This window comes from Sinocyclocheilus grahami, unplaced genomic scaffold (genome assembly GCF_001515645.1).
Source record: "Sinocyclocheilus grahami isolate Dianchi unplaced genomic scaffold, SAMN03320097.WGS_v1.1 scaffold645.1, whole genome shotgun sequence".
Lineage (NCBI taxonomy): Eukaryota > Metazoa > Chordata > Actinopteri > Cypriniformes > Cyprinidae > Sinocyclocheilus > Sinocyclocheilus grahami.
In genome coordinates this window covers 763,927-777,833 of record NW_015505824.1, presented here as the reverse complement: position 1 = coordinate 777,833, position 13,907 = coordinate 763,927, and the positions used below count along the sequence as shown (strand labels likewise).

Below are 13,907 nucleotides of genomic sequence, written 5' to 3'. Positions count from 1 at the left end.
AACACATAATATGTATAAGACAAGTTTGTACAATATGTAGTTGTAGTTTTTGCATCTTTTCTGCAAAGATATTTATCAAGTGATTTGTTTAACATTTACATCATGTTGACTTCATGTGTGCTGCACTTGGAATAGAATTTTCTTTAACTAGAGGGTCAATAAAGAAAAAGTAACTTGAATCATGTTGTAGTTACATTTTCTAGTTAAAAATCATAAAAAAAAATCGAGAATTGGTCAAACAATCTAGAAAAATCGAGATTTAATTTTTTTGCAAAATCACCCAGTCTTAGTTTCAATAGAAAAAGACAGTATATATTTTAGTTTACCATAAATGGTTGTCAGTGCATTCATTTGTTTTCAAAGACAATAAAGTAATTAGTAAATAGATGTAATTATAAATTTACATCATAATTATTGTAATTGGGAATTTTTATAAAAAGAAAAAAATTTAAGTCCTACTTAAGTGGGTCAAAAAATCACTCTAGAGTTCAGTTAATTGAATTGCTATATAAATTAAAACTACAATATTTTTTTTATGTAAGGGCAATTAACATGCATAACTCTGATAAAGTGTGTCAGGGTTGGTTATTTCTTCTTTGATAATTTTTATGTGCAGAAAAAGAAATATGAAACCCTTTGGCCATGTTATGAGATAAATCTAGATGTTACTGTAGTTACTCTGAAGTTCAAAAAGAAACAATGGGACAATATGAAAGTGACCAGACTGATCTGATATTGGCTAAACTGTAAACTGAAGCAGGATAGTCATACGATGACCAAGTTTAACCCGTATACTTGCCGTATCCGTCTAAATAATGAAAAAAGTAAGGCAGGCATATGGTTTATGGTGGCTGCTTTTCGAAGCCTCCACCCACTGTCTCCAAATGGTAACATATTATGTTATAGAAATCCATTTCAAATGTCTCTTGCAGCGAAGAACTCCATCACCCTTCCCTCTCCTTTCTTTTTCTCCTTCGAGAGAGTGAGAAGCAAAGGTATGCGTGGCTTGAACAAGAGCCAGAAATGGATCTATTGTTCTTCCGTGAGCAGGTTCTGATGGTCATAAGCGTTTCTAGATCTGTCGTCTTTTGGGAATCGCAGACACATGCGCTATCTCCATTAGAACCTCTAAAGGAGGAGAGTGGAGGAGAGGTCACAAAGAAGGATATCTCTCTCTCGTTTTCTCACTTCTGGGCTGTAGATAAGGAGGGGTTAACTGCTGCAGACGCTCAGAGCCTGCTGATCTGAAAAACAGACGTGGGTTTAAAGAAGAGATGGGGTTGAGAAGAAGAAAATGAGTGTCTCTCTGTGTGTGAGAGAGAGACAAACACAAATAAAACAATATTGCTTTGTTCATTTTTAAAACATGAGGTTTAAATCCCCCCACAGCAATTATGTTTGTTGTGTGTAAGTGTACATGTACAGGTTTGGCTACACTTTTTGACCACATTTCTGAAAATGTCATCACAAGTATTGTGAAACATGTTGAAAACCAACTTGCGAGGACATTTAAAATGGTCATAATTATTTGAAATATTTATACATTTTCAAATGTCATAATGTAACAAGGGAAAAAATATTTCGTTAAAGACAATGTAGTGTTGTGGGGGGTCGTTATGGCTTTATTAGGATTTTACTGGGATGTTCTGGGTGGTTGGTAGGTAATTGCTAACTGGCCAGAGTCATAAGAGCTTACCCACTGTTTTCTATAATATTTTCATCTCAAGAGACACTAGTTTCGGGTCAGACATTTTTTATTATATATATACTGTATATATATTTGAAAGACGTCTCTTATACTTATCAAGGCTTCATTTATTTGATCAAAATACAGTTAAAACAGTGACATTGTGAAATATTATTATAATTTAAAATAGCCAACATGAGGTTTAAATCCCCCCACAGCAATTATGTTTGTTGTGTGTAAGTGTACATGTACAGGTTTGGCTACACTTTTTGACCACATTTCTGAAAATGTCATCACAAGTATTGTGAAACATGTTGAAAACCAACTTGCGAGGACATTTAAAATGGTCATAATTATTTGAAATATTTATACATTTTCAAATGTCATAATGTAACAAGGGAAAAAATATTTCGTTAAAGACAATGTAGTGTTGTGGGGGGTCGTTATGGCTTTATTAGGATTTTACTGGGATGTTCTGGGTGGTTGGTAGGTAATTGCTAACTGGCCAGAGTCATAAGAGCTTACCCACTGTTTTCTATAATATTTTCATCTCAAGAGACATTAGTTTCGGGTCAGACATTTTTTATTATATATATACTGTATATATATTTGAAAGACGTCTCTTATACTTATCAAGGCTTCATTTATTTGATCAAAATACAGTTAAAACAGTGACATTGTGAAATATTATTATAATTTAAAATAGCTGTTTTCTATTTTAACTTAATTTAAAATAAGTAATTCATTCCTGTGATGGCAAAGCTTTTTCAACAGCTATTACTCCAGTCTTCAGTGTCACATGATCCCTCAGAAATCATTCTAATATGCTGATTTGGTGCTCAAGAAACATTTCTTATTATAATCAATGTTGAAAACAGTTGTGCCGCTTGATATTTTTGTGAAAACTGTGATACAGTTCTTTCAGGATCCTTTGATGGGTAGAAAGTTCAAAAGAACAACATTTATTTGAAATAGAAATCCTTTGTAACATTATAAATGTCTTTACTGCACTTTTGATCCAATTAATCCATCATTTTCTTAAATATGTATATAATTACCTAAACTTGTATGAACTTCATCAAGAAAAAAAACTAAATTAAAGGCCTGTTTTTGTACGTTTACATGTTGCAGTTTCACCCTCCTGCAAAGGCATGGAAAGCATCACAAGTGGGAATACGTGTATAGTGTCGCCAAGAGACGTAAATTAGCCTTCTGTAACTTCAAAGAGCTTTTGTTGTCATGCCCATAATCTAGGTTTAGGGTCCGTCTGTCTCCATGAAAACAAATCGCTTTTGTTGTCCACTAATAGCCTCAAAGACAATCTATTGCAGAGCACAGATACAATGTATTCTGTTCAGTGAATAAAACTGCATACTGTGTGAATGAGGTTTTCCAACAGCCGGCTACCCACCAGAAAATGAATTCATTAAAATAATAGAATTACAAATTGCCCAGCACCCAGCGAACAAATTTAGAAGCCTGCTCAATTTTGCATTGTTAAACTCTGTGACTAGGGGAAATATAGAAAAGTCTGTGGTGAAAAGTCTGATGAAAGCTTTATACTCTTCTCTTTCTGACACATTGCTCCATGCAGCTTTCCTCTTTGCCTCATTCATTTCTCTTGATCAATTCTCTCTCTTCTTAGTGTCTGATATTTATTTTATAGCTCCTCTCACATATCTGGCTCTTAAAAGCTCTTTTAGGAGCAGAAAATCTCTTGTGTCCAGCATTTAAAGTTATTTGATTAAGCTGGAAATCTATCGCTTTGTATTGCTGTTTAAATCGAATCAATTTGTCTCCATGAAGCTCTTAAAGACATATATTATAGCCCTTTATAAATGGGGCCATACCAGATATCATGCATATTTATTGTTTTTTCTGATATTTTTCTGATATTGAGAATGATGAATGTTTAAGTAATTTTAGGGTGACAGACTCTTAAACAAAATATTTAAAACACTTCAGCAGGACACTTAGTGGATTTGCTATACTGAACAGACCTTATACAGTAGGTTCATGTTCTGAGGAGTGATAGTTTGTTTTTCTGTGTGTGTGTGTGTGTGTGTGTGTCATGAATGAGCTAAATTTATAACTGGTGCGTTTTGTGAAGCCAGAAGGGTTTTGGAGAGCTTGTTGAAGGATTTGTAGTCTTTAGTGTTTTCTGAAGAGAATAATCAAGAGAGAGCGAGCAGGATAGAAAGATAGATAATGTTGAAAATATGCTTTGGCATTGTTCCACATTATAGAAATAGTTTGCATCCTGCTCTGAATTAAGATTAAGAGTTTTGGCTCTGCTGTTTTTCAGAATGCAGCGATGGAAACCCCCTCTCTGTCTGGGATTAATGGCGTAAGTGTTTGTGCAATCACATATAACGAGTTGTTAGTGAGGGTCATTGCTATTAGCTTCATTAAAAGTAATGATGTATAGAAATGATAGCATGGGAAAATCTATTTTCCCACTCCCTTGGTGACTAAACGCTGACCTCAAGAACAGAAATACACGAGAAGCACATTTAAGAATGTTTAGAGTGTTTGAGTAAATTATATAAAAACTGCATTGATTAAAATTATGTTTTAGGAGTTTAATACTGCACATCTTTTTACATTAGTATGTCATTTTCTAAATTAAAGATGCTGTTTTTGATTCTGCTTTTCTTCTGTTTGTCATATTTTTCATCAATTCTTCTTTCGATTAGTAAATAGATGTTCACATGAAAGCAATTTGGTTAAATTAAATATAAATAGTTTCTCTTGACAACAGCAGTAGCCAAAAATAAACCAATATGATCTCATCAGTAATCATACGTATACCTAACCATAGGTAAAGAATTAATAAATATTTGTAAATTTCTTAAGCTGTGTGTAAGTAAATACCTTCATGTTTTCTATGCTGTCAGTACATCCATAATTGTGTTTCAATGTATATCAAAAAGTACAAAAATGTATGTGCAAACAGTACATATGAATTCCTATGAATGCCAATTAGATCAGGCTGAATAAACACACAAACACATAAATCACAAAATATTCTATGTATCATATAACACGTTTGCTTCTTGCACAATTCAAAATATAGCTTTCCAACACTGTGAACCTGAATACTGCTCTTGACTCTTGAGTTAATACACCCATTATGTTGCAGAGTGAGACTCGTGGAGTGGAGGGGGTTGTTTTTGGGCCTAAGTCTGAATCTATTTTCCTGCTCTGGATAGTAAGAGCTCTGGCCCTGAGGGGTGTAGAGGAGGGTGCACAAATACTTTGACATTTCACTCACCTCAGTGTTAATGAAACTTTCTCCTCACTCTCATAACCAGGGCCAGATTGTAGTTGGTGGACTTAGTACAGCATATTGCATCAAAGCCACTCTGCTTTAGCTTCTTCGTGTGTGTTCTGTTGAATTAGGGCTAAAGTGATTAATGGTCTTTTAACTGTAACCACCAGAGTCTGTTTTGTGCCTTTAAACTCTAAGGACTGGTTTCCCAGACATGCATTAAAGGGCGTTCTTGTCTACAGTTTACTATGTGAAAATATTTAAAATGCCTACAAACACAACCCTTTTTAAAGTCCCATTGAAACGGAAGTAGAAATAGTAGATACTTTTTTTATATTGGGATATACATCTGAGTTTTAAGGGGTCATATGATGAGATTTCAAGTTGTCCTTTCTCTTTGGAGTGTTACAAGCTGTTTGTGAATAGATAAGATCCCTAAAGTAGCAAAGACTAAAGTCTCAAACCCAAAGAGATATTCTTTATAAAAGTTAAGACTGGCCCACGCCCTCCTAAAACGCCTCGTTTAAATACGCCCCCACATGTCTACGTCACGATGTGGGAAGATTTGCATAACACCTCCCAATTGTTCCAATTGTTATATTTACAACACTGTTCCAGAACAGTTCAACCCAAATATTCAGATGTGTCCAGCACATTTTATGGAGTTTCCTGATCCTGGGAGAGTAGCCTACAATGCCGGCTGTTCTGACTCACAGTCTGTAAGTACGTTTTCATATTTAAAGAATTTGCCACTGGTGATTCAAACGCGAGTTTTGAGCAGTGTAGAGTAGGGCTTGTTGTTTGTCATTTCTTCGATCACAAATGCAGACATGGTTTTATGTTTATGCGGCGCGATGCAACGCAACGCGTAAAAAGACAGTATAAGTCATTATAATCCGTAATTATGTCCCCACTGGATGCAACAAATGCCTCGTTTATAATGGGTTTTATTGGTTTTGTCTCGTCACGCCCAATCACAACACACTGGATAGCTGGCCAATCAGAGCACACCTCGCTTTTCAGACAGATGAGTTTTGTAAAAATCGACGAGTTTCAGAAAAGCAGGGCATAGAGGAGAAACAATAATGTACAGTATGTGGAAAATAATGTGTTGTTTGAACCTTAAACCGCATAAACACATTTCATTACACCAAATACACAAAATAATGTTCTTTTTAGCAACAGTTTATCGAAAATGAACAAATGTAGGACAGGGACTATATCTTGGCTATATGTATTGGTTGTCGATTGAATTTTGAGAAGTGGGCATTTCACTCAAAATGGAGGCAAATTAATGTGAATTTGCAGGGGTGGGTTTAGGCTGACTAATGCTGCCTTCACGTGCAATCTGAGTTTCCTAGATGGAAAATGGATATGAATGACCTCTAAATTGTATTTACAACTGAGATAATTTTGACAGCCGAGTTTCTGAGTTGGGCGGGCTATAATTTTTAAACATGGCAGAGGGTAGAAAAATAGCTGTAGCATTGCAAAGTTTTATTTGTTTTTCACACATTTTGAATTGCTTTCTCTTACCATTACAGTCATGTATATTCACACATATAAATAACCATTCGATGCATATTGTACTGTATGTATTGAACACAGCGAAATTATTTGACCAACATTTCAGAATCATAAGCATGCTGAATATCTCGATTGTGCGGTGAATGTTTAAATGAATGGGACACTACATTTTATTCAAAATCTATTGGATTAATGACTAAGAGAATGGACTCACAAATGAGCCGTCCTCCAATGATTTCCATTCTTTCCAACAACAAAGCACTTGAACGCAAAAAGCTTGTGATTACAACTTCAGAAGTGGGAGATTTCTGATAGCACGTGAAGGCAGCAATAATGATTGGAGAGGTTTCGCATATGTCACTACTCACTAGAAAGAAATATTTTGTTTTCACCAGAAGGTCCAGTTATGGCATTTTAACAAAACATTACAAGTTCAGAACATTATGAGGTTTTAAAAATGAAAAATATGCATGGATTAATTGTTCACAATATGTAACATGCCTTTAGAAAACAGATGGGGTGAATTTTTATTTCTTGCTGACTTTAACAGTAGTAGGCCAACTGGGTTTAATGTTGTGGAAATCTGCCCAATGACAAACTGCGTTTTGGACAGAGTAAAATAAAATAAAAATTCTTCCAAGTATTTTGTATTTAATGAGAATCCACTGTAAGCCTAATGTTTTGGCTTTCTTGAAACATACATTTAGCAAAAATGATACAGGTTTCATAATCCCCATCTAAGAAACACGTTGATATCAGTAAGGAGGACAGTGTTGATGCATGTGCAAATTTGTTGTTCCTTTCTAGTATTGTGATCGAGTCAGCCTTTCATCTGAATCAAAAGATTTCCAGATGATTTAATACTTAAAAATAGATATTATGCACAGTGTCTGAACATGGTGTATGTGAATGGTGGTCACACCAGATACTGACTGGTTTTCGAACCCCCCCGGACCCCCCAAATACAGTAAAACTGCACATTTTAGAGTGGCATTTTATTGTGGCCAGCCTAAGGCACACCTGTGCAATAATCATGCTGTCTAACCAGCATCTTGATATGCCACACCTTTGAGGTGGATGGATCATAGGCCTTTTGTGTACCTAGAAAACGTCTTAGATCTTTGAGTTCAGCTCATGAAAAATGGGGGCAAAAACAAAAGTGTTGCGTTTATAATTTTGTTCAGTGTATGTACATGTGTGTCTGTATGCTTGTGTATGTGGAAGTAATTCCTGACCCAGAAATGTATCTTTAGGATGACTGCTTCAGCTGAATTGGATTTGAGACTTATCATGGTTCAGGGAGAGGGCTTTCCAAAAGTGCTGTCAAAAACTGAATTATGAATTTTAAAAATGTCAAACAGAGCCACATAAGACTGTACATCCTGCACCAAGATCCTTGTTTGCAAATACAGCTGCGAATGTTGATTGGTAAGGTCATTGTAACATAACACAATTGTTTTTCTCAGTTTTTTTGGAATGCTGTTTCTATGGAACGATTAGTGTTTAGAGTTTGCAGTACTCTCTGTACGTTGCTTCCATTTGCGTCTGTATCTTAAAATCGATAACATTATGTCTGCTTTTACTTTCCAGAGGAGCATGAGTGAGGTGTTTAAAACACGTGCCCTATTCCTAGAAATGTGATCTTCAGGCTGGTTTCATATATTTTTGAAAAACACAATTTTCGTATTATTATTAGGACTTTGCAGGCCTGTAAATCCTTGAAATATTGTAAAAGAAGCTTCTTGGAACTTTTTTTCCCCACATTTTGCTAAAGATTGTCAAGAAGTGAAGCTTTGCATTTTTTCACATTGAGTGTTTCCATGGAAATGATTGATATGTGCTTATAGAACATCTGCAGGGAATGAATATATTTGCCCAAGCTCTTAGGATTGTTAGAAGCATCTCTGTTTACTGACAATAAGTTTGGCATTGTGTATGTGTAATCTTTAGACACTTCTCCAAAATGTTATGATGTGATATTTGCTTTTAATGATCACCACAACAGGAGTCAAATTGCTTGATTCAAGGTTGTGTCAAGTTTTATGATTCTTGCGCCAAAATAAAATAAAATAAAAATTAACTCTCAAAAAACACTGACCACACTTCAGTGCATCGTCACAAATTAATATTATCAGCTGTCTTAGGCTACGTCCACACGAAGCCAGAGCTTTCCCTATGCAATCTTTTTCCCCCTCGTCTCAAGAAATATCTGCGTCCACACGAAACCACAAAACCGACACAAAACGATGTAGTATACATGCCAGACCAGTATGTGGCGCTGTAATTCTGCCACAGAGACACACTGAAAACAGAGAAGAAGACTTAGACAATGCGCATAAACCTTGCGCTTGGTATACAAACGAACATGGAACAATACATTTATTAATCTGTGTTAATGTTAGTTAATAAAACGACAATCGTTCAGTGTTTGTTCGTGTTTTTGTTGCTGTTACGTGACGTAGCGGTGTCTGACTAGGGGCGAGATGTGGGCTGATGACGTCATCGTTGCAGAAAATATACGGATTCACTGTCCACACGAAAACGCGTTTTCAGATTTATCCACTCTGGGACCCGGTTAAAAAAAATGTCGGTTTCACTCTCCCAAAACGCCGGATCCGTGTGGACGAAATGCCTATACGATACAAAATGTATGCATATACAGCTAAACGCGTCTCTGTGTGGACGGGGCCCTAGATGTGTGCTTCATTTGTGTTTCATTCACAAGAGTACATTGTTTATGATCTTTTAGAAATCTAGCCATTTCCTCCTTAGCCTGTTCCTGTTTAACCCCCCACAGAACGTTATCCCCATTACGACCATATACGGACTGAGACCCCATCTCAGTCTTTCCTCCTCTCTGTTTTCTTAACAAAGCTAGACCTTTTTTTGTTCCTTACGGCTGTGGATACTTTTAACCTACTTTTAATACTTTTAGCAAACTAGATCTATTATTGTTCCGGTACGCAGTGATTGTTGATGTTGCAGTGTTTTCACAGGCAGCTGGCGGACTTCAGGTAATTTGAGTTTTTTTTATATGCTCCAGTAGTCATGTATGAACAATACTTGTTTCATTTAACAAGGTCACAACATTTTTCATTAGTCTGTGTGTAATTCATTCATCAAATAACATGTATTAGTACAATAAAGTAACATACTTTATTTGGATACCAACATTTGTCTTTTTATATTTTCGTCATTAATTTTTATAGGACAAATTTTAGAGAGGTGGGAAATATTTGGAAAATGGCCAGATTCAGACCTGTTTAAGAGCATAATAGCTTTTACGTGTCATGATAACACGCATTACCCACAGTGCCACTGCTCAAATAGATCCAAGGAGAGACCAAATGCCCAGAAAGACATCAGAAAACAATATGAAAAAGAGAAAAGATTAGAGAAAAGCTGGAATAAGAAAATGCTGACAGATGCAAGCGGGACTATTACAGCAGACACAGCCTTTGTCTAAATTTTCTCCAGTATTTTACATTGGTAAAGAAAAAAGAGTTACACTTTTGTTATAAGTTATCATGCATTCAGAATTTAGTGGGGGTGGAGAGTCGCATGGGGTTGCGGGGGGTCGTGTGGTTGGGGTAAAGTCCCAAACCATTTCCATACACACTCTTATGAGAAACATATGTTACATTCTGGTGAAGAGGCACAGAGACCACTGCACTTCCCCCCCAGTCCCCCCAAAATACACACACACATACACACACATTGGTTCTGCCTGTGCCAAAAACATATTATTTGACTCTCCCTTTTTCTTCAGTCACTTCTACCCTCCTTCCATCTCTGCAACCCTCCCTCTCCCTCTCTCTCTCTCTCTCTCTCTCTCTCTCTCTCTCTCTTGCTGGAATGTCAGGGGTGAGATTGGAAGTACTCAGCTTAGGCACAGATCACCACTGGACAGGACAGAGAGAGGAGGGTGGAGAGAGAGGAAAAGAAGGGAAAAGTTTAATACAGGTACAAGCAGAAGAAGAATGGGCAACTAGGGCATTAAACTAGGGCAAAAAAGTAGAGAAAATAGAGTAAGGTGAGAGATATGGGCTGTTCAGTTCTTTGTGTTATTCTGCTGTCCTCACTACTGTGCCTCTATGGGGTGCAGACTCAGGACTTGAAAGAACGGGATGCACTCTGCAGCGAGGATGGGTGTTATGTGCTCTATTTTCAGCGCAAGATCTTCCTGGACGCTTGGAGGAACTGCAAGGAACACGGAGGAAATCTGGCCACCATCAGGCTTCCAAAGGAAGCAGCAATGGTGAAGGAGCTCTTCTCGAATGTAGAACTGAGACCACACCACAGAGGCAGGGCAAATATCTGGATTGGCCTTCAGAGACAACCCCGACAATGTTCACCCACCCGACCCCTGCGTGGCTTCTCATGGATCACTGGAGATCAGGACACCCAGTACACTAACTGGCTGCAAGAGGGCTCGGCCAGTACTTGCTCATCCCCACGATGTGTGGTGATGCCTTACAGCACTGCGGCCCATGAGCAAGGGCATAATCTTAAATGGAAGGACGGACCTTGTTCGATTTCAGTGGACGGCTACCTGTGCAGGTACAACTTCCCAGGCATGTGTGCAGCTATTGCTAGTGAGGGAGGTGGGAATACACTGTATAGTACCCCTTTTAACCTTCTGAGTACCCTCTTAACACATATCCCATATGGATCAGTTGCAGCTGTCCCGTGTCCTGCTAAAGATGACCAATCAATTCTGTGCACACAAAAGGAAGATGGAACTGTAGGTTGGAACAGGGAACCACCTTTTTGCTCTGATACGCTTAAGACAAGCTGGTGCGATAAAGACAACGGAGGTTGCCATCACTTCTGCATTGAGGATGACTCACAATACTACTGTGATTGCAGTGAGGGCTTTCTCCTGGCTGAGGACAGGGTAAGTTGCTTTCCGTCTGACCCTTGCAATGGGGCTCATTGTGAGTTTGAGTGTTTGCCTGTGTTGGATGGCTACCGCTGTGCTTGTCCTGATGGCTACATGCTGGCACCTGATGAACGAGGCTGTGTAGATGTCAACGAATGCCTACAGAGTCCCTGTGAGCATATCTGTGTAAATGCTCCCGGATCCTTTGAGTGTCGCTGCCGGGATGGCTACCGACAAGATGAAGAGGGTGCCTGTGAAGATGTGGATGAGTGTTTGGACAACCCATGTGAGCATGCGTGTGAGAACACATTGGGCTCCCATATTTGCCACTGCCATCTTGGTTTTGCCCCATTACAAGAGGACCAGAGTCGCTGTCATGACATCGATGAATGTCAAATTGAAGGAACATGTGAACAGATGTGCATCAATTATGCAGGAGTCTTTGAGTGCTACTGTGAAGAAGGTTATACTCTTCAGTCTGACCAGTATTCCTGCAAACCCTTCGGGGAGAACCTGGACACTCCCTCAACCACGGTCTCCAACCCATGGATTACTCACAGCCCCCTTTGGGAATCAGAGGATCCTGTATACCCATGGCACCCTCCTCCTGATTCTGATTGGATCTGGCAGACTGAGCTGCCCAATGTGGAGACAGTTCCAACAGACCTGATTTGGACAACTGAAGAGGAACCTGAAACGACTACACCAACTGAAAGCTCCCCTGAGGTCATTAATGTTGATGGTGATCTTAATCCAGAACAACCTGTTCATGATGCTTTTTTTCCACCAGCAATTCTGACGCCCATACCAGACTATTATGAGGATGAGAGCACCATGGTTCCCACAGTCCTCCCTTCCTCCACAGTTTCAGGCGGAGCTTGGAATTTGCTCTGGTTCAGCTCAACCCAAACAAAGCCTGACACACAGGAAACTGCAACTAACCCTCTTGGCCTTTTTGGAGAATATGAGTCTTATGAACAAGATCATGGTAATATTGACATGTATGATGATGAATCAACCACCTTTGGTCCAGGGCAACAAACTTCCACCCTGTTCCCAATGCAGTCACGAGGAATAGAGGAGGTCATCATTGATAATGATGACAACAGCAGTGACCAGAGCCAAGGAACCAGCTGGTTGCTAGTCGGATTGCTAGTCCCACTTTGCATCTTCATTGTGGTGATGGTGGTCCTGGGCATTATCTATTGTACTCGCTACACAGTTAAACCACAGAATAAGGACACCAGCGATTGCTATCACTGGATTGCCGGTGCTGGTGATAAAGCAGCTGCTGACATATCTGGTAGCATAACAAAATCCCATGTTTAAGCAAGTAGGACTGGACAGTGTGAAAATGTAAATAAATTTTGTTTTGTAACTTCACAGTAGCAAGAATTCCGAGAGGAATTTGATAAATTGAGGGTAGCACCCCATCCTTTCCCTTTGATATTTTTTATTCATAATTATTTATGGATGTTACTGTCCGTCTGCTTAAGCGAAAAACAGGAGGTGGGGGACAAGGAGGAATGAACCTCATTCTCTGCTGTTCTCAAGAGGCAATAAAAGTCTACTGTTCTACTGTTGGTCACACTGATCTCTTAGTTTGCAAAACAGTCAACGGTCACATGACAAATAAGAGAGCATTCTTAATATATGAGGATACTTATTTGAGTAATGTGGGTTATTTATTTTTAATTTTGAAGAAACTTTCCATCTGAATAGCTGTTTGTATCATTCAAGTGAGTCATGTCTTAAGAGATTTGTTCTCTAAGGAGCCATAATTTCAGTCCATTTTGACAATGTCAAGATTTTTAGTCCCTGTTGTGATTTCAGTCTGATCCAGACCAAGAAAAAAGCTTTCTATGATATGTGTTAAATGTTGTTTTTACCAAACTGTGCCTAACAAGTCTTGTAACAAGATGATTTGAAAATGCTTTCTAAGCATTGTGTGTTTAATGGCAGTAATCTGACAAACATTGCTCTGAAATCAGTCCTTTAGAGCAGTGTTTCCCAACCGGGGTGCCATCTATCGAGAGCAGGGGTGCCGTGTAAAAAAATATTTTTTAATATTTTTAAATTGCTAAAATGTTCAAAAAAGCATCTATTATATAATATCCATTTCTGATGTCGCCAATAATTAGAGATGCACCGAAATTTCGGCTGCCGAAAATTAGTTCACTGCTCAGGATTCACTTTCATGTGGTGTGACGCTCTGCGTATTATCCCGATCTATGCGTGCGCTCCACTCAGTCGCTCCACTCATATACCGTTCATGCTCATCGGAACAGCAAAGTCCACTCAAAAATTGAGCCGACAGGAAACATCGATGTAGTACAGTATTGTTTCTGTCTGCAATAGCCCTACTGTGTTGTAACATGGTGTGGTATATATGGGCAACTCTGGTAACGCTGCCCTCTCATTCATTCATCTGCTAACCGCTATGTTATGCTTGCATGTTCTGCTCGCATGTTCTGCTCGCATGTTCTGATAATAATAGCTTTCTAGGACTAAACATTATTTGGATAATTGGTAAAAAAAAA

The 13,907-nt window shown here is 38.4% G+C and overlaps 1 protein-coding gene across 1 annotated transcript; it reads left to right on the top strand.

Moving 5' to 3' along the window:
- The first annotated feature begins 10,370 nt into the window (after window positions 1–10,370).
- LOC107558439 (endosialin-like) lies at window positions 10,371–13,401 on the top strand. The gene has a single exon (XM_016242102.1). It carries the CDS (start codon window positions 10,528–10,530, stop codon window positions 12,694–12,696), a length of 2,169 nt encoding a protein of 722 aa, XP_016097588.1. The 5' UTR covers window positions 10,371–10,527; the 3' UTR covers window positions 12,697–13,401.
- Window positions 13,402–13,907: the final 506 nt, after the last annotated feature.

Bases quoted from the DNA above. Each gene is read 5' to 3' on its own strand.
- LOC107558439 (XM_016242102.1), top strand. From the start codon at position 10,528: ATGGGCTGTTCAGTTCTTTGTGTTATTCTGCTGTCCTCACTACTGTGC.